Here is a 26212-nt window from a genome sequence, read left to right as displayed (position 1 = left end):
ACTGGTGTCCACCCGAGGACATCCCCCTAGCCTATCAGAGAGGAAAGCTAGTGGAGATCTGCCATGTTCATCATGTACAGGTCCTTCAGATCTACACTTTTTATTGATTGTATTTAACTAGGCAAGTCAGTTAAGAACAAATTCTTATTTACAAAGACAGTGGGTTAACTGCCCTGTTCAGGGGCAGAATGATAGATTTTTACCTTGTCAGCTCAGGGATTCGATCTAGCAACCTTTCAGTTACTAGTCCAACGCTCTAACCACTAGGCTACCTGCCGCCCCCTAATGAGCACAACAATGAAACAACTATTTGGTAACCCAGAGCGGAACGTAACAGGTAAGACTAACTAAAAGGCAAACTAAGGGTTAACTAAAAGGCTAACTAAGGGTTAACTAAAAGGCAAACTAAGGGTTAACTAAAAGGCAAACTAAAGGGTTAACTAAAATGCCAACTAAAGGGTGAACTAAAAGGCAAACTAAAAGGCTAACTAAAAGGCTAACTAAAAGGCTAACTAAGGGTTAACTAAAAGGCTAACTAGGGGTTAACTAAAAGGCTAACTAAAAGGCTAACTAAAAGGTTAACTAAAAGGCAAACTAAAAGGTTAACTAAAAGGCTAACTAAAAGGTTAACTAAAAGGCTAACTAGGGGTTAACTAAAAGGCTAACTAGGGGTTAACTAAAAGGCTAACTAAAAGGCTAACTAAGGGTTAACTAAAAGGCTAACTAGGGGTTAACTAAAAGGCTAACTAAAAGGCTAACTAAAGGGTTAACTAAAAGGCTAACTAAAGGGTTAACTAAAAGGCTAACTAAAGGGTTAACTAAAAGGCTAACTAGGGGTTAACTAAAAGGCTCACTAAAGGGTTAACTAAAGGGTTAACTAAAATGCCAACTAAAGGGTGAACTAAAATGCCAACTAAAGGGTGAACTAAAATGGCAACTAAAGGGTTAACTAGAAGGCTAACTAAGGGTTAACTAAAAGGCTAACTAAAGAGTTAACTAAAAGGCTAACTAGGGGTTAACTAAAAGGATAACTAAAGGGTTAACGAAAAGGCCAACTAAAGGGTTAACTAAAAGGCTAACCAAGGGTTAACTAGAAGGCTAACTAATGAAAGGGGGATACCTAGTCAGTTGTACAACTGAATGCATTTAACTGAAATGTGTCTTCCACATTTAACCAAACCCCTCTGAATTCTTGCTCAGGGGCGGAACGACAGATTTTTACCTTGTCAGCTCGGGGTTTCAAACCAGCAACCTTTCGGGTTACAAGTCCAGCGCTCTAACCACTAGGCTACCTGCCACCAACTAAAGGCTAACTAAGGGCTACAGGCCCTTAAGGCCAGGCTGGCTGGCTACAGCACAAAGACCTTCAAGAGGCAACTCAAACCACAGTTGTCTTTTTCACCAAAATAAATAAGTCATCAGCAACTCAGCCAGCCTGCCACACCAGCCAGTCAGCCACACCAGTCAGTCAGTCAGCCACACCAGTCAGTCAGTCAGCCACACCAGTCAGTCAGTCAGTCAGTCAGCCACACCAGTCAGTCAGTCAGTCAGTCAGTCAGTCAGCCACACCAGTCAGTCAGTCAGTCAGTCAGCCACACCAGTCAGTCAGTCAGTCAGCCACACCAGTCAGTCAGTCAGTCAGTCAGTCAGCCACATCAGTCAGTCAGTCAGTCAGCCACACAGTCAGTCAGTCAGTCAGTCAGTCAGCCACACCAGTCAGTCAGTCAGTCAGTCAGCCACACCAGTCAGTCAGTCAGTCAGCCAGTCAGTCAGTCAGTCAGTCAGTCAGTCAGTCAGTCAGTCAGTCAGTCAGTCAGTCAGTCAGTCAGTCAGTCAGTCAGTCAGTCAGTCAGTCGGCCACACCAGTCAGTCAGTCAGCCGGCCACACCAGTCAGTCAGCCACACCAGTCAGTCAGCCACACCAGTCAGTCAGCCACACCAGTCAGCTCCATTTGACTCAGACAGTGAACTCTAGTTAGTATGACATTTACAATGAAACACTGCATAACAATACAGACTTTACCACATCCATACATACACTCCGATCAAAACGCAAATGGGCTACAATTGAAGTGTGATGTGACAGAAGGATATGATGTCCTACCTGCATGCTTTGAGCACCTGGTTTGAGCTGGGGTAGATGGATACTGAGGACCATGAGGCCAGGGCTGGCCTTCTGTGAGACAGCTCAGTGGGATCCACCTTGACTGGGCTGCGAGAGTCCTCTAGCCCCTTACCATTGACCTGTGGGGTAGTGGTGGTACCGGTGGTTCCTCTGTTGGATGGGCTGCTGTTAAGGCTGGCGAGGTTGCTGGCTGTCGGGGGGTTAGTGGAGCGGTGGGGGGAAGGGGTGGTGACGGACATGGCTGAGAGGGGCGAGGACGCCACAGAGTGTTCCGACAGGGGTTTGGGACCTCCATGGTGGACACCCGGGTGGATGTTGTTGACCTTGATATTATCGTCCGTGGTGGCTCCTTGATTAACACCACGATGATGATGATTATTATTACTATCGTGGTTTTCATCATCCTTATTATTGTCCTTTCCTCTGAGCAAGGCTGAGAGCTGAGGGTCGTCTGAACTGAACGCGTCCGGAGGAGGAGAGCCGGGCTGGGATTGGCTCTCCGAGCTGTACGTGGTGGTCACCGCTCCCTGCTGGATGTGATTAGCCAATCCGCTGCTGCTTCCTAAAGGTGTGGTCTCTTTGGTTTGGGCCCCTGAGGTAGTGGTGGTGGAGGGGAGGGGAGAGGAGGGGAGATAGTTTGAGGCACCGCCCCTCTGTGGCGAAGAGGAGAAGGAGGAGAGGGAGGAACAGGAGGAGGAAGAGGAGGCAGGGCAGGGCCCGGTGGAATGTCCGACCTGATTTAGACTTTGAGAACCAGGGCCAGCTGCCTGGGTAGGATGGGAGGGGGAGGAAGGGTGTTCTCCATTGGGACCTGCCGAATATGAACCTGGACCTTTGTGAAGCCCCTGACAGAGAAACAAAACAACAACGGACATTAGAGGGTGAGACAAAACAGCAATGAACATTAGAGAGTGAGACAAAACAGCAACGGACATTAGAGGGTGAGACAAAACAGCAATGAACATTAGAGAGTGAGACAAAACAGCAATGAACATTAGAGAGTGAGACAAAACAGCAATGAACATTAGAGAGTGAGACAAAACAGCAATGAACATTAGAGAGTGAGACAAAACAGCAATGAACATTAGAGAGTGAGACAAAACAGCAATGAACATTAGAGAGTGAGACAAAACAGCAATGAACATTAGAGAGTGAGACAAAACAAGAAAGAGTGAGTCCTAGAAAGAGTGAGTGCTAAAAGAGAGCTAGAACGAAGGAGATTAGACAGACAATATGAGCAGCTCAACTGAGACAGTACCATCAATATGTACCTCTGGGGAGTTGGTGTGTTGCTGGCTCTTCCAGGCCTCCTCTGCATTACTGGTACTGTTACTGCAGTGACTGGTGTTGTTGCTGGTAGGGGTACTGGTATCACTAGCGGCTGCGCAGTTGTGAGGTAGACAGTTCTGCTGCAGGTAAGGCACGTTTCTGTTACTCCCGCCACTTTCCGTTAGACCCCCCGGTAAAGTCCCTGCACCCGGTAAACCGGGAGTGTGATTATTGCCCATGGTCCCCGCCTTCTGATTACCCAGCTGTCCCAGGTGACATAAAGATAAAGGTCCGTTGGCCATTGGCTGAGGAGTGCAGGGAGGGTGGGCTGTGGTGTGACTGATAGGTGAAGCCCGGGAGAGGGGGTGAGGTGAGGGGAGGGAGTTTGGAGATAGCGAGGGGCCGTTGGGTTGTGTGGGCCACAACTGGCCTGCTGCCTGCTGTTTCACCTAGAAAATAAAAACGGAGAGATGGAAGAGAGACAGAAAACCTGTACTAGCACGTCCTTTTCTTATATATAGCACTCCAAATGTCTTTAAACACTGGAATGGAACGATGGCTTAAGTTATTCATACATAAAGCCACAGGTTTGTTTGAGTGTGTGTATGTACCTGCTGTTGATGCTGCTGCATGAGGGAGAACTGCTTTTCCAGCTGATCCAGCATCTGTACCTGTGGTGGTTTCAGACTGGTCCGGTTGGTCCAGAGCTGATCCAGGAGCTAGAGGTGGAGGGAAAGGTATTTAGAACCATCCTTAACGATTTACATTCTGAATTGTTTCTCTTAAGACTTTTATTCTTACTATTCAGTCCTCAAGTTGCTTTGGAAAAGGGCTGAGTCTAAAATTACTCGAATTAAAACCCAGTAAAGCTGATTGATGCTCCACAGCGTCAAACACTGACGTCATTTTGAATCCTGAATCTCCCCGTGTGTTTATACTAGAGACCTACCGTTGAGCTGCAGCTCCCCGTGTGTTTATACTAGAGACCTACCGTTGAGCTGCAGCTCGACCCTGCCTCACACTGGAAGCGGCGCAGGTCCTAATCCAGGCACTTGTCATCTCCCGTCTGGATTACTGCAACTCGCTGTTGGCTGGGCTCCCTACCTGTGCCATTAAACCCCTACAACTCATCCAGAACGCCGCAGCCCGTCTGGTGTTCAACCTTCCCAAGTTCTCTCACGTCACCCCGCTCCTCCGCTCTCTCCACTGGCTTCCAGTTGAAGCTCGCATCCGCTACAAGACCATGGTGCTTGCCTACGGAGCTGTGAGGGGAACGGCACCTCAGTACCTCCAGGCTCTGATCAGGCCCTACACCCAAACAAGGGCACTGCGTTCATCCACCTCTGGCCTGCTCGCCTCCCTACCACTGAGGAAATACAGTTCCCGCTCAGCCCAGTCAAAACTGTTCGCTGCTCTGGCCCCCCAATGGTGGAACAAACTCCCTCACAACGCCAGGACAGCGGAGTCAATCACCACCTTCCAGAGACACCTGAAACCCCACCTCTTTAAGGAATACCTAGGATAGGATAAGTAATCCTTCTCACCCCCCCCCCCCCTTTAAGATTTAGATGCACTATTGTAAAGTGACTACTTTAAAGTGACTACATCTACTGGATGTCATAAGGTGAATGCACCAATTTGTAAGTCGCTCTGGATAAGAGCGTCTGCTAAATGACTTAAATGTAAATGTATACTAGACATACCGTTGAGCTGCAGCTCCCCCTGTGTGTTTATACTAGAGACCTACCGTTGAGCTGCAGCTCCCCCTGTGTGTTTATACTAGACATACCGTTGAGCTGCAGCTCCCCGTGTGTTTATACTAGAGACCTACCGTTGAGCTGCAGCTCCCCCTGTGTGTTTATACTAGACATACCGTTGAGCTGCAGCTCCCCGTGTGTTTATACTAGACATACCGTTGAGCTGCAGCTCCCCCTGTGTGTTTATACTAGACATACCGTTGAGCTGCAGCTCCCCGTGTGTTTATACTAGACATACCGTTGAGCTGCAGCTCCCCGTGTGTTTATACTAGAGACCTACCGTTGAGCTGCAGCTCCCCCTGTGTGTTTATACTAGACATACCGTTGAGCTGCAGCTCCCCGTGTGTTTATACTAGAGACCTACCGTTGAGCTGCAGCTCCCCCTGTGTGTTTATACTAGACATACCGTTGAGCTGCAGCTCCCCCTGTGTGTTTATACTAGACATACCGTTGAGCTGCAGCTCCCCCTGTGTGTTTATACTAGAGACCTACCGTTGAGCTGCAGCTCCCCCTGTGTGTTTATACTAGAGACCTACCCGTTGAGCTGCAGCTCCCCTGTGTGTTTATACTAGAGACCTACCGTTGAGCTGCAGCTCCCCTGTGTGTTTATACTAGAGACCTACCGTTGAGCAGCAGCTCCCCCTGTGTGTTTATACTAGAGACCTACCGTTGAGCTGCAGCTCCCCGTGTGTTTATACTAGACATACCGTTGAGCTGCAGCTCCCCCTGTGTGTTTATACTAGAGACATACCGTTGAGCTGCAGCTCCCCCTGTGAGTTTATACTAGAGACCTACCGTTGAGCTGCAGCTCCCCCTGTGTGTTTATACTAGACATACCGTTGAGCTGCAGCTCCCCGTGTGTTTATACTAGAGACCTACCGTTGAGCTGCAGCTCCCCCTGTGTGTTTATACTAGAGACCTACCGTTGAGTTGCAGCTCCCCCTGTGTGTTTATACTAGACATACCGTTGAGCTGCAGCTCCCCCTGTGAGTTTATACTAGAGACCTACCGTTGAGCTGCAGCTCCCCCTGTGTGTTTATACTAGAGACCTACCCGTTGAGCTGCAGCTCCCCCTGTGTGTATACTAGAGACCTACCGTTGAGCTGCAGCTCCCCCTGTGTGTTTATACTAGACATACCGTTGAGCTGCAGCTCCCCCTGTGTGTTTATACTAGACATACCGTTGAGCTGCAGCTCCCCCTGTGTGTTTATACTAGAGACCTACCGTTGAGCTGCAGCTCCCCCTGTGTGTTTATACTAGAGACATACCGTTGAGCTGCAGCTCCCCCTGTGTGTTTATACTAGAGACCTACCGTTGAGCTGCAGCTCCCCCTGTGTGTTTATACTAGACATACCGTTGAGCTGCAGCTCCCCCTGTGTGTTTATACTAGACATACCGTTGAGCTGCAGCTCCCCCTGTGTGTTTATACTAGAGACCTACCGTTGAGCTGCAGCTCCCCCTGTGTGTTTATACTAGAGACCTACCGTTGAGCTGCAGCTCCCCCTGTGTGTTTATACTAGAGACCTACCCGTTGAGCTGCAGCTCCCCCTGTGTGTTTATACTAGAGACCTACCGTTGAGCTGCAGCTCCCCCTGTGTGTTTATACTAGAGACCTACCGTTGAGCAGCAGCTCCCCCTGTGTGTTTATACTAGAGACCTACCGTTGAGCTGCAGCTCCCCGTGTGTTTATACTAGACATACCGTTGAGCTGCAGCTCCCCCTGTGTGTTTATACTAGAGACATACCGTTGAGCTGCAGCTCCCCCTGTGTGTTTATATTAGAGACCTACCGTTGAGCTGCAGCTCCCCCTGTGTGTTTATACTAGAGACCTACCGTTGAGCTGCAGCTTCCCCTGTGTGTTTATACTAGAGGCCTACCGTTGAGCTGCAGCTCCCCCTGTGTGTTTATACTAGAGACCTACCATTGAGCTGCAGCTTCCCCTGTGTGTTTATACTAGAGGCCTACCGTTGAGCTGCAGCTCCCCCTGTGTTTATACTAGAGACCTACCATTGAGAGTGTCCCTATTTGTGTTATTGGTGACATTTGTTTGTAGCTCCAACAATTTGGTCTGGACAGTTGGTTTTGTGAGAAGACTTCTTCAAAGTCAGAATGTCCGTCAAATTGATAAAATGAGTGAAAAAAATGATGACAAAATATGGATCTAAAATATATAACTACAAATCCTGACTTATATATCTCTCAGATACAAACACTTTAAAACATTGTTTGTAAAAATCCAAATAACTTCACAGATCGTCATTGTAAAGGATTTAAACACTGTTTCCCATGCTTCTTCAATGAAGCATAAACAATTAATGAACATGCACCTGTGGAACGGTCGTTAAGACACTAACAGCTTACAGACTGTAGTCAATTAAGGTCACAGTCATGAAAACTTAGGACAGTAAAGAGGCCTTTCTACTGACTCTGAAAAACACCAAAAGGAAGATGCTCAGGGCCCCTGCTCATCTGCGTGAACATGCCTTAGGCATGCTGCAACAAGGCCTGAGGACCACAGATGTGGCCAGGGAAATAAATTGTAATATCTGTACTGTGAGACGCCTAAGACAGCGCTACAGGGAGACAGGACGGACAGTGGCAGACCACGTGTAAACAACACCTGCACAGGATCGGTACATCCGAACATCACACCTGCGGGACAGGTACAGGATGGCAACAACAACTGCCCGAGTTACACCAGGAACGCACAATCCCTCTACCAGCGCTCAGACTGTCCGCAATAGGCTGAGAGAGGCTGGGCTGGGGGTGTGTAGGCCTGTTGTCTGGTGAGGACCTGCCTTACATCACCGGCAACAACGTAGTCTATGGGCACAAACCCACCATCGCTGAACCAGACAGGACTGGCAAAAAGTGCTCTTCACTGACGAGTCGCGGTTTTGTCTCACCAGGGGTGATGGTTGGATTCACGTTTATTTTCAAAGGAATGAGCGTTACACCGAGGCCTGTACTCTGGAGCGGGATCGATATGGAGGGTCCGTCATGGTCTGGGGCGGTGTGTCACAGCATCATCGGACTGAGCTTGTTGTCATTGCAGGCAATCTCAACGCTGTGCATTACAGGGAAGACATCCTCCTCCCTCATGTGGTACCCTTCCTGACATGAACCTCTAGCATGACAATACCACCAGCTATACTGCTCGTTCTGTGCGTGACTTCCTGCAAGACAGGAATGTCAGTGTTCTGCCATAGCCAGCGAAGGGCCCGGATCTCAATCTCATTGAGCACGGCTGGGACCTGTTGGAATGGAGGGTGAGGGCTGGGGCCTTGGTGGAAGAGTGGGGTAACATCTCACAGCGAGAACTGGCAAAAGTGGTGCAGTCCATAAGGAGGAGATGCACTGCCTTACTTAATGCAGCTGGTGGCCACATCAGATACTGACTGTTACTGTTACTTTTGATTTTGACCCCCCCTTTGGTCAGGGACACATTATTCCATTTCTGTTATTCACATGTCTATGGAACATGTTCAGTTTATGTCGCAGTTGTTGAAACTTGTGTTCTTACAAATATTTACACATGTTAAGTTTGTTGAAAATAAACGCAGTTGACAGTGAGAGGATGTTTCTTTTTTTGCTGAGATATATATATATATATATATTAGAGGCCGGCCGATTAATCGGAATGGCCGATTAATTAGAGCCGATTTCAAGTTTTCATAATCTGAAATAGGTATTTTTGGCACCGATTTGCCATTTTTTATATATACCTTTATTTAACTAGGCAAGTCAGTTAAGAACACATTCTTATTTTCAATGACGGCCTAGGAACAGTGGGTTAACTGCCTGTTCAGGGGCAGAACGACAGATTTTCACCTTGTCAGCTCAGAGGATCCAATCTTGCAACCTTACAGTAAACTACCCCAACGCAATAAAGACCTGCCTCTCTCTCGTTGCACTCCAAAATGAGACTGCAGTATGCCAAGGTAAATTGCTAGCTAGCATTAAACTTATCTTATAGAAACAATCCATCATAATCCCTCGTTAACTACACATGGTTGATGATATTACTAGATATTATCTAGCGTGTCCTGCGTTGCATATAATCTGACTGCTCATACAAGTATCTGACTGAGCGGTGGTAGGCAGAAGTAGGCGCATAAACATTCATTCAAACAGCCCTTTCGTGCGTTTTGCCAGCAGCTCTTCGATGTCCGTCAAGCATTGCGCTGTTTATGACTTCAAGCCTATCAACTATCAACTCCCGAGATGAGGCTGGTGTAACCGAAGTGAAATGGCTAGCTAGTTAGCGTGCGCTAATAGCGTTTCAAACGTCACTCGCTCTGAGCCTTATAGTAGTTGTTCCCCTTGCTCTGCATGGGTAACGCTGCTTCGATGGTGGCTGTTGCAGTTGTGTTGCTGGTTCGAGCCCAGGGAGGAGCGAGGAGAGGGACGGATGCTATATGGTTACACTGGCAATAGTAAAGTGCCTATAAGAACATCCAATAGTCAAAGGTTAATGAAATAGAAACGGTATAGAGGGAAATAGTCCTATAATTCCAATAATAACTACAACCTAAAACTTCTTACCTGGGAATATTCAAGACTCGTGTTAAAAGGAACCACCAGCTTTCATATGCTCTCATGTTCTGAGCAAGGAACTGAAACATTAGCTTTCTTACATGGCACTTATTGCACTTTTGCTTTCTTCTCCAACACTTTGTTTTTGCATTATTTAAACGAAATTGAACATGTTTCACTATCTACTTGAGGCTAAAGTGATTTTATTGATGTATTATATTAAGTTAAAATAATTGTTCATTCAGTATTGTTGTAATTGTCATTATTACAAAAAAATACAAAAAAATAATAATAAATAAATAAATAAAATCGGCCGATTAATCTGTATCGGCTTTTTTTGGTCCTCCAATAATCAATACCGGCGTTGAAAAATCATAATTGGTCGACCTCTAATAGATATATTTATGTTTTATTTCACAATCAAATGGCTTCATCGTCATCTTAAAACAATTACATATGTTAACTTAGTAGATATGGCAATTTATGGGCTTAGACCTATAGGGGTTAACAAATACCCACCTGTAGTCTCTGTGGCGTTAGGTACCAGCTGGGGATCTGCTGTTGTACCGGGTCGTTTGTCCACAAGTCGACACCACTCTGTGCTCAGAGAAAAGAGAGACGCTCGTCAATCTAAATGTTTCATTCAGCGTCATTCCTTTATGCGTTCACCAGTTGTGTGATGGAGTGGACAGTTCCTAGGCTTTAGTACCAGAGCTGGATTGTAAAGGCACCACATGGATGAAAACTTACTGAAAAAGGGCAGGACTACCTGGACATGTCCAATAAGAAACACTCACTTTAGTTATCCGTTGAAACACATTTGAATGAATGCCTTAATGAATAGGGTCAGTTGGGTGGGTAAAAGACTGAATCCTACCTTAGCTGGGCTGGTGGTGCATTTTCTCTTGGCAGGGCTGGCCTGACTGTCAGTGTGGCTTGGATGGGGAGAGACCTGTGTCTGCACCTGGCCTCCCTCACCTCCCTGGTGGGGCTTACATGCCTGGGGGGGGGGGCAGGAGAGGAGGGGGAGGCAGGAGAGGAGAGGAAGGTTATGGGGGGGGGGGGGGCAGGAGAGGAGGGGGAAGGCAGGAGTGGAGGGTTATAGAGGGGGCAGGAGATGAGGGGTATGGGGGCAGGAGAGACCGGCGAGGAGTGGGTGAGTTATAGGGGGAGGTAGGCGAGGAGTGGGAGGGGTGGTGGGGGGGAGGAGAGGATGGTATAGGGGGGCAGGTAAGGAGTGGGGGGGTGGTGGGGGGGGGCAGGAAGGAGAGGAGGGTATAGGGGGAGGCAGGTGAGGAGTGGGGGGTGGGGGATAGGAAGGAGAGGAGGGTATAGGGGGAGGCAGGTGAGGAGTGTGGGGGTGATGGGGGGCAGGAAGGAAAGGATGGTATAGGGGGAGGCAGGCGAGGAGTCGGAGGGGGATAGGGTGGCAGGAAGGAGAGGAGGGTATAGGGGGGAGGCAGGAGAGGAGTGGGATGGTTATGGGGGGAGGGAAGAGAGGAGGGGGTCAGAGCAGATGCCACAATCCTGGCAACAACCTAAGTGATACTTCTCATCAGGAATCTCAGAGCCAACAAACTGTGTGAAGTCTTTTTTTCTTGGCAAGAGGAATGCGATGAAACATAAGAAACAAAAATATCTGGCTTACCACCGTTTACCATCAAACCTTTGGTGCCAAGGTCGTTTTAATGTCAAACAGTCATCCAAGAAAAAAAGACAACACATACAAGTTGACAATGAATGAAATATTCATAGTCACTAACAGATAAACAGCATATCAGTAGTTTACATTCATTCTGTACATGTCATGTCCAACAGCTAGTCAGGGTGAGGAGATGGGGTGAGAAAAGTGACTTGACTTATGACCTGTACTGCTGTATAATGAACCACACAGAGAATTACACCTGGTAAATCTACTGTATTATGAACCACACCTAGTTAAATGTACCGTATGTGAGCTTAGTGTTTGTGAGGGGGATTCTCTCAACTCCTTTGGTTTGTCTGCACTGATACAAAACGTTTCTAGACGGTCAGGCGAATGCAGATAAGGCTACAGAGCATCCACTCTATTCAACAATGCTGAATTTGCAGATCAGTGCCAATGAGGGGAGGAAGACGAGGAAAGATGAAGGCTATTAAGATGCACCGGGACAGGTTAGTTTAGGTAGTAGTAGTAGCAGGGGTTTGTTATCTGGGGGGGTCTCTAGAGGTCTCACCTGCTGCTGTGCCTGTGGCCCTGGGCTGCCTGCTGCAGTGTTCAGGCCCCCCTGTCTGGAGGTGAGCTCAGCGGGGATGGGCAGGCTCCACGCCTCCTCAATACTAGGAAGCATTTTACCACCCTTCCCCCCCGCAACACTACCTGTCTGAGGGTGAGCCTATAGGAGGGGGGGGGGGCATAAAGACACATTTCAGTATTTCAGTACTGCTCTACGTTATGTTAGGACAACCCACGGACACTGCTGACCGAGCACCTTGTTACACTATTAGGTAATTGCACATTAAATACAGCCTCTCCAGAGATGAGATGAGGTCAAATGAAAATAATCACTCAAAGAATGGTCAATGTCATGACATTATGTCTTACGATTACTGGTGAGAATGTGTAGTATGACATCAATATGAATCAGTGATCATATCTCAATGATTCAAATAAAAAAATTGAATAATCACAGCCTGTACAATAAACAGGGACACACACATGTATAAAATACAACTCTTTCAGAGAGTGAATAATGTCATTGGCTTTAAAACACATACACACACTGCAACACAACACACAGCACTACGTTTAACAGAAAACAGCCAGTCAAATCATTTGTTTCTGCTTGGTGTGTGTGTGTGTGTTTACATATCTCTGCATGTGTGTGTATGTATCCCTCCCTCTCTGCGTCCCTGCCTACCTGGAGCAGTTTAATGCGGTGTATGAGGGCAGCGGTGTTGGTGCAGGCCTTGCTGCGCGTGGCGTTGATGTAACACTTGATTGCGTCGTGCGGCTGCCCGCAGGACTCGTAGAGCGTGCCCAGGTCCATCCAGGCAGCCGCATGACTGTGGTCCAGCTGCACTGCACAGATGTACGCCTGCAGAGCATCCATAGGCTGGTTCTGCTGCTGGTACAGAACACTGGGGGAGGGAGGGGGGGAGGAGAGAGAGGGGAAGGAGGGAAAGAGGGAGAGGGGAAGGAAGGAAGGGAAGAGAGAGAGGGGAGGGAGGGAGAGGGGAAGGAAGGGGAGAGAGGGGCGGGAGAGAGAAGGAGGGGGGGAGAGGGGGTGGGAGAGAGAGGAGTGGGAGAGAGGGGAGGGAGGGAAGAAGGAAGAGAGAACGTGAGAAAGAACAAGTGAGGGGGAGAGGGGGGAGTGCATGGAGTTTTTAGTGTCCTCTCTCCCTCGAGTGGCCACACGCCAAGTCTATCCATATTTAACTCTAGGGACCACTACCTCCCTCCTGTTGCCATGGCCAACACCTACAAGCCTTCAGATTGAGTAATCATTTAAGACTTCTCCAAGGATCCTACAGACAGATGATAGGTGAGTACACGCTGGCTGCAGTGTCAGGTCTTACCCTATGGAGCACCAGGTGTCAGCGCTGGACTCAGACTTGTCAATGGACTGTCTGTAGGAGATGAAGGCATCCTGGACTTTCCCAATACTGGAGTAGCACCTGGAGAGAACACACATTATGCTTAGTACTATCAATATGAGTATGAAGAGAGAGATACTGTCAGACCGTCAGAGACCAAGAGGTGAGAGACCGAGAGGGAGCGAGAGTGAGACCGACAGGAAGCGAGAGTGAGACCGAGAGGGAGCAAGAGTGAGACCGAGAGGGAGCAGCGACTCCTGTGGCGGGCCGGGCGCAGAGCACGCGCTAACCAAGGTTGCCAGGTGCACGGTGTTTCCTCCGACACATTGGTGCGGCTGGCTACCGGGTTGGATGCACGCTGTGTTAAGAAGCAGTGCGGCTTGGTTGGGTTGTGTATCGGAGGGCGCATGACTTTCAACCTTCGTCTCTCCCGAGCCGTACGGGAGTTGTAGTGATGAGACAAGATAGTAGCTACTAAACAATTGGATACCATGAAATTGGGGAGAAAAAAGGGGTAAAATTCTAAACAAAAAAAGGTCAATCTGTAGTGTTTTCAGAAAGTATTCATACCCTTTGACTTAATGCACATTTTGTTGCTACAACACAACCCATCTACACGAAATACCGCATAATGATAAAGTAAAAACATGATTTTATAAATGTTTGCACATTTATAGAAAATGAAATACAGAAATATCTGTATTCACACCCCCGAGTCAAAACTTTGTAATCGCACCTTTGGCAGCGATTACAGCTGTGAGTGTTTCTGGGTAAGTCTCTAAGAGCTTTCTCCACACCAACGTTTGCCCATTGGTCTTTTCAACATTCTTCAAGCTCTGTCAAATTGGTTGTTGATTGTTGCTAGACAACCATTTTCAGGTCTTGTCATACATTTTCATGTAGATTTAAGTCAAAACGGTAACTGGACCACTCAGGAACATTCACTGTCTTCTTGGTAAGTAACTCCAGTGTAGATTTGGCCTTGTGTTTTAGGTTATTGTCCTGCTGATAGGTGAATTCATCTCCCAGTGTCTGGTGGAAAGCAGACGACCAGGTTTTCCTCTAGGATTCTGCCTGTGCTTTGCTTCATTCTATTCCTTTTTATCCTGAAAAAACTACTTAGTCCTTAACAATTACAAATATACCCATGACATGATGAGGGTGGTACTCAGTGTTGTATTGGATTTGCCCCAAACATAACACTTTGCAGTCAGGACAAAAAGTGAACTGCTTTGTCACATTTTTTTCAGTATTACTTCAGTGCCTTGTTGATACAGGGATGCATGTGTTGGAATATGTTTATTCTGTACAGGCTGCCTTCCTTTCACTGTCTATTAGGTTAGTATTATGGAGTAACTACAATGTTGTTGATCCCTCTTCAGTTTTCTCCTATCACAGCCATTCAACTCCGTAACTGTTTCCAAGACACCATTGGCCTCATGGTAAATCCCTGAGCGGTTTTCTTCCTCTCCGGCTACTGAGTTAGGAAGGACGCCTTTATCGTTGTAGTGACTGGGTATATTATTACACCATCCAAAGTGTAATTAATAACTTCACCATGCTCAAAGGGATATTCAATGTCTGCTTTTCTTATTTTTACCAATCTACCAATAGGTGCCCTTCTTTGCGAGGCTTTGGAAAACCTCCCTGTTCTTTGTAGTTTAATCTGTGCTTGAAATACACTGCTCGACTGAGGGACCTTATAGATAATTGTATATATATATTTTATATGACATACATTTTTTGTTTGTTAATTAGTAAATAGTAGCCTACAGCAAAGTGTGTTTAAATAATTTCTAAATTATTTTAAATCAAAACAATTTCTGCTAGTTAGTTTTAGCTTGCTTGAGCCTGCTAACTGAGGAGTGTTAATTCACTTGTTTCAATACATGTTTCATTTTAAAACATGTATCTTACAAAGGAGTTGTTTAATCTAACTGCTTAACTATTTATCTGTACATGGAATTGTATTTGGGGTTTTTCTCATCTTTACAGGAAAATGCCACGGGCCCTATCTGATGTGTGGAGACATTTCACTGCCGCTAATATAGAAGGAAAAGCTGTGTACATTTGCAAATACTATTCCAAATCATATGTGAAGAATGCAACAAAGATGCTGAATCATCTGGCCAAGTGCATGAAGTTCCCTCAGCGCTCACAACAAGCAACCTCTGACAAAAGTCCCTCTACTTCTATTCGAGGTGAAAATTATGAATCAGACACCGTATCGATAGCAACAGCTCATGGTCCTCCTGGAATCTGAAGGTTTTTGACTTAATGGAGAAACAGAGAAATGCTGATGAATGTCTTGCTCGAGCTGTGTATGCAACTGGTTCACCCCTGATGCTCACAGGCAATGTGACATGAGAAAGAGCAAGAATGCCAAGGAGAAAACAATCAAACCCACAGCCCGTCAAATTAGACGGTGTGGAGTGTGAACCAGGATGCCTGGTTCTGGACAGTGACTTCCTGCTTAGTGGAGAGCTCTGTGAGTTTGGAGTCACAGAGATCATGGGGCTGGACAGAGACACAGGTATGACAGTGTTCTCTCTGAGTGATGACGGCACCAGCCTTCCAGCTTCGGGTGACTCAGCCTTCCCAGCATTCCTCTCCTGTAAGGGGTGCCGCCAACTGATGGGGGCCGACCTTGACCTGGGAGCAGGACTTGACTTGGGGGCGGGACTCTACTGCCTGAGCTGCGAAGAGGGCCTCCAATCAGAATCACACACAGCCATGGAGGATACCTCACAGGGGGAGGAGCCAACCCCGGCTGTCCAATCCAGTGGGGGGAAGAACAGGAAGAGGAGTAAGGCGGGTGATGAAGAAGTCTGCATGAAGCTGTACACGTGCTCTCTGTGTAGTTTCTCCTCTCGCTACTCCAACCATCTCAAACGCCACATGAGAACCCATGACGGAGAGAAGCCCTACCGCTGTCCCCACTGCCCCTACGCCTCTACACAGAGGGTCAACCTGCAGAGACACACGCGCACACACACCGGGGAGAAGCCCTACCTCTGCAACGCCTGCAGCTATGCCTGTAGTTCCCTGGGGAACCTGCGGAGGCACCAGCGCTCGCACAGCCAGGAGCCTCAGCCCCGGCCGCAACGCACACACACACTGAAGAGACGCAGCAGACGAAAACACAGAGAAAACGGTGAAGATGCCATTTTGTCAGACCTGACAGTGTGTGTGAGGAAGGACTCTGATTTCCTCCAGTCCCTAGGGGGGGTAGCCTCTCCCTCCCTCCCCCCCTCTCCCTGATCTCCTCTTCCCCCTCTGTTGTCGCTCCTGTGGCCTCACCCTGGAAGGAGAGAGAGAGGCGGAGGGCAGAGAACTGATGTGTAGTCAATGTTCTGAGTTTGTCCTCTCTAAGGATATAGGCTCCTCCAGCCCCACTGACACAGACTCGCACACAGTCCGGCCGGGGGCCAGCAAGCTGTACCGCTGCCCTCTCTGCCCCTTCCTCTCCCTCTACCCCAACCACCTGGCCCGACACGCCCACACCCACAGCGGGGAGAAGCCCCACCGCTGCCCTCAGTGCCCTTACGCCTCGGCCCACCTGGACAACCTGAAACGCCACCTCCGGGTCCACACGGGGGAGAAGCCCTACCGCTGTCCCCAGTGTGCCTACGCCTGCGGGAACCTGGCCAACCTGAGGCGTCATGAGAGGATTCACTCTGGAGCCAAGCCGTTCCACTGCTCTGTGTGTGGCTACAGCTGTAACCAGAGTATGAACCTGAAGAGACACATGCTGAGACACACGGGGGAGAAGCCGTATGGCTGTGCTGAGTGTGACTACACTACGGGACACTGGGACAACTACAAACGCCATCAGAGGAAACACGGACACAACACACACAGCTGGGACAAACACACACACCAGGACACTACAGCAGACAGCAACACACAGCACTGAGACACACACACACACGCACACACACACACACACACACACACACACACACACACACACACACACACACACACACACACACACACACACACACACACACACACTCCACTGAGACACACACACACACTCCACTGAGACACACACACACACACTCCACTGAGACACACACACACACTCCACTGAGACACACACACACACTCCACTGAGACACACACACACTCCACTGAGACACACACACACTCCACTGAGACACACACACACACTCCACTGAGACACACACACACACTCCACTGAGACACACACACACACTCCACTGAGACACACACACACTCCACTGAGACACACACACCACTGAGACACACACACCACTGAGACACACACACACACAGCACTGAGACACACAGCACTGAGACACACACACATATACGTAGAATGTATGCACACATGACTGTAAGTCGCTTTGGATAAAAGCGTCTGCTAAATGGCATATATTATTATTATATTATTATATTGGAAGAGATTTCTGAATGTTCTTCGCCCAGCATACACCCCTCCAAACAGACATGCTTTATCTACTCATTTACTGAATGCAGAGTTCCACAGAGTTCAAGTGAAGGTCAAGCAAATCATAGAGAAAGCAGACTATTGCAATCATCTCTGATGGGTCATTGAATGTTCGTGGGCAAGGAAGAATGAACTACATAATCTCCACCCCTCAACCAGTATTCTACAAGAGCACAGACACAAGACACACCGGTCTCTACATTGCAGATGAGCTGAAGGCAGTTATTAACGACCTTGTGCCACAGAAGGGATTTGCAGTGGTGACAGACAATGCTGCGAACATGAAGGCTGCTTGGTCTAAAGTGGGAGGAGTCCTACCCTCACATCACACCCATTGGCTGTGCTGCTCATGCATTGAATCTGCTCCTCAAGGACATCATGGCACTGAAAACAATAGATACACTCTACAAGACAGCCAATGAGTTGGTTAGGTATGTGAAGGATAATCAAGTTAAAGCAGCAATCTAGCTCACCAAGCAAAGTGAGAAGAATAAGAGCACCACATTGAAGCTGCCAAGCAACACCCATTGGGGGTGGTGTTGTCATCATGTTTGACAGTCTCCTAGAGGGGAAGGAGTCTCTCCGAGAAATGGCCATATCACAGTCTGCCGATATAGACAGCCCCATCATGAGGATCCTCCTGGATGATGTATTTTGGGAGAGAGTGGTAAGCAGCCTGAAACTCCTGGATCATTGGGGATCATTCAATATTCCCTTTTGTTGTTCAGTGAAATCATCCCATGTGAAGTCAGCTCTTTTAATTTCAAGTTAAAATCGTAACTAAACCGTTTTTTTTTCCTACAGGAAGGATTTAATCATTTGCAATTCTGTCTACTTATGATAAGGTAAACAGTTTATGTTTCTGTCTCCATATGATATGGTAAATAGATCCAATGCAAAAAACATCTACATTTAAATGGTATTAATATTAATTTGCATATATTTCCGTTAATTCCCATGGAAAGTATCCACCCCTAAATACTCCCCAAAATGTACAACCCTGCTGAAGGCACTGGATATATACCCAATGATTCTTGAATAATATAACCTACAAGCGCTTCATAAGCTTACTTCAACTGTCAAACTCCATCAGAACCACAAATATAACATGGTTTGGGGTGAGTTGGACCGCAGAGTGTAGGAAAAGCAGGCAACAAGTGCTCAGCATATGTGGGAACTCCTTCAAGACTGTTGGGAAAAGCATTCCAGGAGAAGCTGGTTGAAAGAATGCCAAGAGTGTGCAAAGTTGTCGTGAAGGAAAATGTGGCTATTTGAAGAATCTTAAATATAAAATATACTTTGATTTGTTTAACACTTACCCCTATTTAACACGATTCCATATGTGTTATTTCATAGTTTTGATGTCTTAACTATTATTCTACAATGTATAAAATAGTATAAAATAAAGAAAACCCTTGAATGAATAAGTGTTCTAAAAATTTGGACCGGTAGTGTAAATAAATGCTGTATAGCCTCATAACATGGTTAAAACAATAATCTTCATATCATGGATGGTCAGTCGTTGCATTAATAGCGCTGTCTATTCATCTGAGTGGTCACATTTCTCCAGGCCCATCCCTCAGCGTTTTACCAAAACAGATGTCGACTTGCCCTTTAAACAGCTGCATATTATCAAGATGTCAGTGTCCCCAACGAAAAGGTAAACAGGTCCATAGCAAATGCAGCATATGGGCATTCATTTTTCACGTGTAAATAGCACTTTTCAGTAGTGCTCAAAGCATGCCACTCCATGAGAACAGCATTTATTTATCAACTCAAATCAATGAGCCCAATCAGTCCTCAATGACAACAAAATCATAAACAACAGAGTAGGGCTGGCTAATAAATCTTTTGTTTTGGGTCATGCTCAGGCAAAACAATTTGACTAATCTATACCTTCATATTTCCAAGTGCTATTCTTGAAGATCTAGGGGTATAACATTTATTGGAATGACTGGCATTCTGATAGACTTTGGTTTTTAATGTAAAGATATCATTCAATTGTATTATTTATGTAGTAGAAGGCGATGGGTCTCAAGAAGCCTACATAACCATCCCATATAGTAAAATTGAACATCCATATTTAGCCATGTGAACATTAACAGTGATTTATCCTGCAATAGATGTTGTTCAATTGGTAACATACATTTTGTCTTCTTCTAATGCCTCTTAAGGGGAATGTAATCTAAAAGTAACTGAATGTAATCAGATTACATAACTGCGTTTGGGTAATCCAAAAGGTTCGTTACCGATTACAATTTTGGACAGGTAACTAGTAACTAACATATTACATTTATAATGTAACCTACCATTTATAAAGTAACCTACCTTTTAACTTCTCTCAGAGCCGCTAACACAACAACATACTGCTGCAGCCCTTAGTTGTACTACAGGATTCACAGACAGGAGGCCATCTATCCACTGCAACACTGTCTGCCACACTAGCCAGACCAGGTTAACTGTGGTCTAATGATCTATACTAAAACAAGTGGATTAAATAAGTAAGCACTATATAAAAGCCTTTATAAAAGCGTGTGGAATAACAGAAAGCAACAATTCCATCTAATTAATAGCTCAGATTTACAGAGCTATTAATCAATAGGTCTCTGTGTAACACCGCTGTCTTCCCAGAGAGTACAGACTTGGATCAATAATAATCAGAGGAGGAGCAGCTCTGAAACCGCTCCAGTTTCTAGGCCTATAGATTGTAGAGAAACAGCTGAGACAGGAGCTGCAGAGAGAAAAGACCTTCAGGGCCGAGTCTTATTCAACACACAGCGGTTTAAAGTTTTTACACACTCGCTAAAAGGAAAACAAGAGCCCGCAGGAATTCACTATGAAAGAAAATGCTTTTACCTGCCGAGGAAGTACCAGGACTGTCCAGAGTTGGGGTCTGCTTCTAGTGACTTCTGCAGACACTGGATGGCATAGCTGTCCTTGGAGCCTGGGTCCCCTAACCGCTCCACTGTGTGATGCATCCAGCCTGGAGGAGACCAGGGGAGTTAGCAGGGTGAAGGATCCAACAACCACCACTGCTAGTCTGGGTCCAGGGCTAGCATTCTGCTAGCTGGTCAATAGAACCACTGCTAGTCTGGGTCCAGGCCTAGCCTTCTGCTAGCTGGTCAACAGAACCACTGCACTTTACACCACTGCTAGTCTGGGTCCAGGGCTATCCTTCTGCTAGCTGGTCAACAGAACCATTGCTAGTCTGGGTCCAGGGCTAGCCTTCTGCTAGCTGGTCAACAGAACCACTGCTAGTCTGGGTCCAGGGCTAGCCTTCTGCTAGCTGGTCAATAGAACCACTGCTAGTCTGGGTCCAGGGCTAGCCTTCTGCTAGCTGGTCAACAGAACCACTGCTAGTCTGGGTCCAGGGCTAGCCTTCTGCTAGCTGGTCAACAGAACCACTGCTAGTCTGGGTCCAGGGCTAGCCTTCTGCTAGCTGGTCAACAGAACCACTACACTTTACACCACTGCTAAGTCTGGGTCCAGGGCTATCCTTCTGCTAGCTGGTCAACAGAACCATTGCTAGTCTGGGTCCAGGGCTAGCCTTCTGCTAGCTGGTCAACAGAACCACTGCTAGTCTGGGTCCATGGCTAGCCTTCTGCTAGCTGGCCAACAGAACCACTGCTAGTCTGGGTCCAGGGCTAGCCTTCTGCTAGCTGTTCAACAGAACCACTGCTAGTCTGGGTCCAGGGCTAGCCTTCTGCTAGCTGGTCAACAGAACCACTGCTAGTCTGGGTCCAGGGCTAGCCTTCTGCTAGCTGGTCAACAGAACCATTGCTAGTCTGGGTCCAGGGCTAGCCTTCTGCTAGCTGGTCAACAGAACCACTGCTAGTCTGGGTCCAGGACTAGCCTTCTGCTAGCTGGTCAACAGAACCACTGCTAGTCTGGGTCCAGGACTAGCCTTCTGCTAGCTGGTCAACAGAACCACTACACTTTACTCCAATAGTAAGTCAACACAACTGATCCTGCAGGTACTTCTGCTAGTCCATTACCAGGTCTAGTACTACACTAATATCCACAACATATTAAAACTACACTAGACTGTCAGTCAGAGAGGGGAACACTGCTGTCTGCCTGGTATGTAAAAGCACCAGTCTCATAAAAAGGACCAAAAGGCTCATCTATCTAGAGCTTTCTAAAGAAGAGGGAGGAGAAAGAGGGAGGGAGGGAAGGAGAGCGGGGGATTCGTCGTCCATACACACATCAGCCGTGTCTTCAAAGGTCTAAACAACTCACCCCTGGGGTCGCTCCCACCTCTCTCTCTCTCTACACACACCTCCCTAAGGACGGGCACACACACAGACAAAAACACACCTCCCTAAGGACGGACACACACAGACACAAACACATCTCCCTAAGGACGGACACACACAGACACAAACACGCCTCCCTAAGGACGGGCAGACACACACATACACAAACACACCTCCCTAAGGACGGGCACACACACAGACAAAAACACACCTCCCTAAGGACGGACACACACAGACACAAACACATCTCCCTAAGGACGGACACACACAGACACAAACACACCTCCCTAAGGACGGGCAGACACACACATACACAAACACACCTCCCTAAGGACGGACACACACACAGACACAAACACACCTCCCTAAGGACGGACACACACAGACACAAACACACCTCCCTAAGGACGGGCACACACACACCTCTCTAAGGACGGACACACACAGACACAAACACACCTCCCTAAGGACGGGCACACACACAGACACAAACACACCTCCCTAAGGACGGGCACACACACAGACACAAACACACCTCCCTAAGGACGGGCACACACAGACACAAACACACCTCCCTAAGGACGGGCACACACAGACACAAACACACCTCCCTAAGGACGGGCACACACACACCTCTCTAAGGACGGACACACACAGACACAAACACACCTCCCTAAGGACGGGCACACACACAGACACAAACACACCTCCCTAAGGACGGGCACACACACAAACACAAACACATCTCCCCATCGCTCAACACAACAGCTGTGGCGAGCCTTGCTGGAAGGCCACCACCAAATAACATTTTATTGATCACCCACATATTTATCAGATGTTATTGCTGGTGTAGCGAAACACTTGTGTTCCCTAGTAGGGTGGCTGGCAGGGCAGAAAAAGAGAATGTTTTTCAGACCCGAGGGAACATCCCAAACTGGGGGAAGACGGCAAGAAAAAAGACAAGAGCTGTCTGTGTTCAGAGAGGACTACGTCGGGGAAGGTATGTGTGTATAGTGTGGGGGTTGGGGTACAGACACTAACACCTCCATAATGAGCAGTTGCATGAGTCAGGCCAGGGCAGAGAGAGACTTGGGAAACGTGTGATGGGAGCAGGGAAGAGGTGGGGATCTGGGAATACTGTCCCAGTTGGGAATATGGTAAACAATAAGGAGCACAACTTCTCCCACAATGCAATGCAATCCTGTGTCATCAGCCTTATACACCTGGTACATAGTAGTACCTTCAGCAACAAATGGTGCCGTTTGAGGACATGTGGAAGAAATGTATTAGGGTGCTGGAGATGGGGCTAGTGGATATGGGCAGGTGTGATGCAGTAATGTTTGTATGTTTTGGTATTGTTTATAAAAAATATATAAAAAAATACTAGAGAGGCATAAATGTGGTAAAGTAACTTGACTCAAAACACCACACACTCGTCCTATAGACACTGCTCTAGAAAGTTAAACACTTTTTGTACATAACATGTAAAAGAATGCACTTTTTAAATAGAACCTTCAAGAACAAACTAGGATACATATTCAACAAGACGCAAAGACAAATATAGGTTCATGTTATCAAAAGGACAAGTGACATATTGCTTGTAACAAGTGGGCCCAAATGCATCGTCTTCGATGCCGTAGTACATAGGAGAGAGGAAAGAGGACTTACCTAGTTGCTGCAGTGTAGCAGCCTTCACCTGTGCAGGAAGATTCTCTGTCTGGAGTAAATTCTCATACGCTTCTTTTGCTGTTCTGAATTTCTTCTGCAGAATGACAGTGGGGGAAAGAGTGATAGAGAGAGGGGGGAAAGAGTGATAGAGAGAGGGGGGAAAGAGTGATAGAGAGAGGGGGGAAAGAGTGATAGAGAGAGGGGGGGAAAGAGTGATAGAGAGGGGGAAAGAGTGATAGAGAGAGGGGGGAAGAGTGATAGAGAGAGGGGGGGGAAGAGTGATAGAGAGAGGGGGGGGAAAGAGTGATAGAGAGAGGGGGGAAAGAGTGATAGAGAGAGGGGGAAAGAGTGATAGAGAGAGGGGGAAAGAGTGATAGAGAGGGGGGAAGAGTGATAGAGAGGGGGGAAGAGTGATAGAGAGAGGGGGGAAGAGTGATAGAGAGAGAGGGGGGAAGAGTGATAGAGAGAGGGGGGAAGAGTGATAGAGAGAGGGGGGAAGAGTGATAGAGAGAGGGGGAAAGAGTGATAAAGAGAGGGGGGAAAGAGTGATAGAGAGAGGGGGAAAGAGTGATAGAGGGGGAAAGAGTGAAAGAGAGAGGGGGGGAAAGAGTGATAGAGAGAGGGGGAGGAAAAGAGAGAGAGGGGAAGGATGTTTAAAGCCAGACCAAAGAGTCCGTGTGTTTTATGGTCTCACTGGTCAGAGACAGAAGTTTGGACACATCAGACCACCACCAGATACACTACAGGCTAAAAGTATGTGGACACCCATTCAAATTAGTGGATTCGGCTATTTCAGCCACACCTGTTGCTGACAGGTGTATAAAAATCAAGCACCCAGCCATGCCATCTCCATAGACAAGCAGTGGCAGTAGAATGGCCTTACCGAAGAGCTCAATGACTTTCAATGTAGCAGCATCATAGGATACCACCTTTCCAACAAGTCAGTTCGTCAAATTTCTGCCCTGCTAGAACTGCCCCGGTCAACTGTAAGTACTGTTATTGTGAAGTGGGAAGTCTAGGAGCATCAACGGCTCAGCCACTAACTGGTAGGCCATACAAGCCCACAGAACGGGACCGCCGAGTACAGAAGTGTTTTTGCATTCCAGTTGAAGCAGGCAGCAGGTGTTTTTGCATTCCAGCAGGCCAGGCAGCAGGCTGTTAGCCAGCCTGCCAGCATAGTGGAGTCTGCCACTAGCACAGTCAGTGTAGTCAGCTCAGCTATCACCATTGAGACCGTGTCTGTGCCTCGACCTAGGTTGAGCAAAACGAAACATGGCGGTGTTCGCCTTAGCAATCTCACTAGGATAAAGACCACCTCCATTCCTGTCATTCCTGTCCATTCCTGTCATTACCACCTCTATTACTCCATTCCTACTCATTCCAAGGCTTCTCTATTTTTACTGTTTGGACACACCTACTCATTCCAAGGCTTCTCTATTTTTACTGTTTGGACACACCTACTCATTCCAAGGCTTCTCTATTTTTACTGTTTGGACACACCTACTCATTCCAAGGCTTCTCTATTGTTACTGTTTGGACACACCTACTCATTCCAAGGCTTCTCTATTGTTACTGTTTGGACACACCTACTCATTCCAAGGCTTCTCTATTGTTACTGTTTGGACACACCTACTCATTCCAAGGCTTCTCTATTTTTACTGTTTGGACACACCTACTCATTCCAAGGCTTCTCTATTGTTACTGTTTGGACACACCTACTCATTCCAAGGCTTCTCTATTTTTACTGTTTGGACACACCTACTCATTCCAAGGCTTCTCTATTGTTACTGTTTGGACACACCTACTCATTCCAAGGCTTCTCTATTGTTACTGTTTGGACACACCTACTCATTCCAAGGCTTCTCTATTGTTACTGTTTGGACACACCTACTCATTCCAAGGCTTCTCTATTGTTACTGTTTGGACACACCTACTCATTCCAAGGCTTCTCTATTTTTACTGTTTGGACACACCTACTCATTCCAAGGCTTCTCTATTTTTACTGTTTGGACACACCTACTCATTCCAAGGCTTCTCTATTTTTACTGTTTGGACACACCTACTCATTCCAAGGCTTCTCTATTTTTACTGTTTGGACACACCTACTCATTCCAAGGCTTCTCTATTTTTACTGTTTGGACACACCTACTCATTCCAAGGCTTCTCTATTGTTACTGTTTGGACACACCTACTCATTCCAAGGCTTCTCTATTGTTACTGTTTGGACACACCTACTCATTCCAAGGCTTCTCTATTTTTACTGTTTGGACACACCTACTCATTCCAAGGCTTCTCTATTGTTACTGTTTGGACACACCTACTCATTCCAAGGCTTCTCTATTGTTACTGTTTGGACACACCTACTCATTCCAAGGCTTCTCTATTTTTACTGTTTGGACACACCTACTCATTCCAAGGCTTCTCTATTTTTACTGTTTGTGTAACCCAAAAAAAATGTGTTAAATCAAAATATATTTTATATTTGAGATTCTTCAAAGTAATCACCCTTTGCCTTGATGACAGCTTTGCAAACTCTTGGCATTCTCTC

General features: G+C 47.0%; 1 protein-coding gene across 9 annotated transcripts in view; it reads right to left on the bottom strand.

Moving 5' to 3' along the window:
• The window catches only part of LOC124044230 (lysine-specific demethylase 6A-like), a 100864-nt gene that overhangs the window by 23477 nt on the left and 51175 nt on the right, over positions 1 to 26212 (bottom strand). For all 9 annotated transcript variants that reach the window (XR_006840457.1, XR_006840458.1, XR_006840459.1 and 6 more), the window contains 10 exons: positions 23665 to 23758; positions 20597 to 20723; positions 13246 to 13344; positions 12588 to 12807; positions 11904 to 12062; positions 10565 to 10687; positions 10207 to 10284; positions 4006 to 4113; positions 3397 to 3843; positions 2105 to 2970 (listed from right to left, as the gene is read on the bottom strand). Coding sequence is in view for 6 of the 9 variants with exons in the window: in XM_046363820.1 (XP_046219776.1) it covers positions 2105 to 2970; positions 3397 to 3843; positions 4006 to 4113; positions 10207 to 10284; positions 10565 to 10687; positions 11904 to 12062; positions 12588 to 12807; positions 13246 to 13344; positions 20597 to 20723; positions 23665 to 23758 (2321 nt within the window). In the remaining 3 variants the exon portion in view is untranslated. The remainder of the gene's footprint in view (positions 1 to 2104; positions 2971 to 3396; positions 3844 to 4005; positions 4114 to 10206; positions 10285 to 10564; positions 10688 to 11903; positions 12063 to 12587; positions 12808 to 13245; positions 13345 to 20596; positions 20724 to 23664; positions 23759 to 26212) is intronic.

Source organism: Oncorhynchus gorbuscha, linkage group LG09, assembly GCF_021184085.1.
Source record: "Oncorhynchus gorbuscha isolate QuinsamMale2020 ecotype Even-year linkage group LG09, OgorEven_v1.0, whole genome shotgun sequence".
Lineage (NCBI taxonomy): Eukaryota > Metazoa > Chordata > Actinopteri > Salmoniformes > Salmonidae > Oncorhynchus > Oncorhynchus gorbuscha.
The sequence above is the reverse complement of the archived record's forward strand: the minus strand, read 5'-3'. Positions and strand labels throughout refer to the sequence as shown.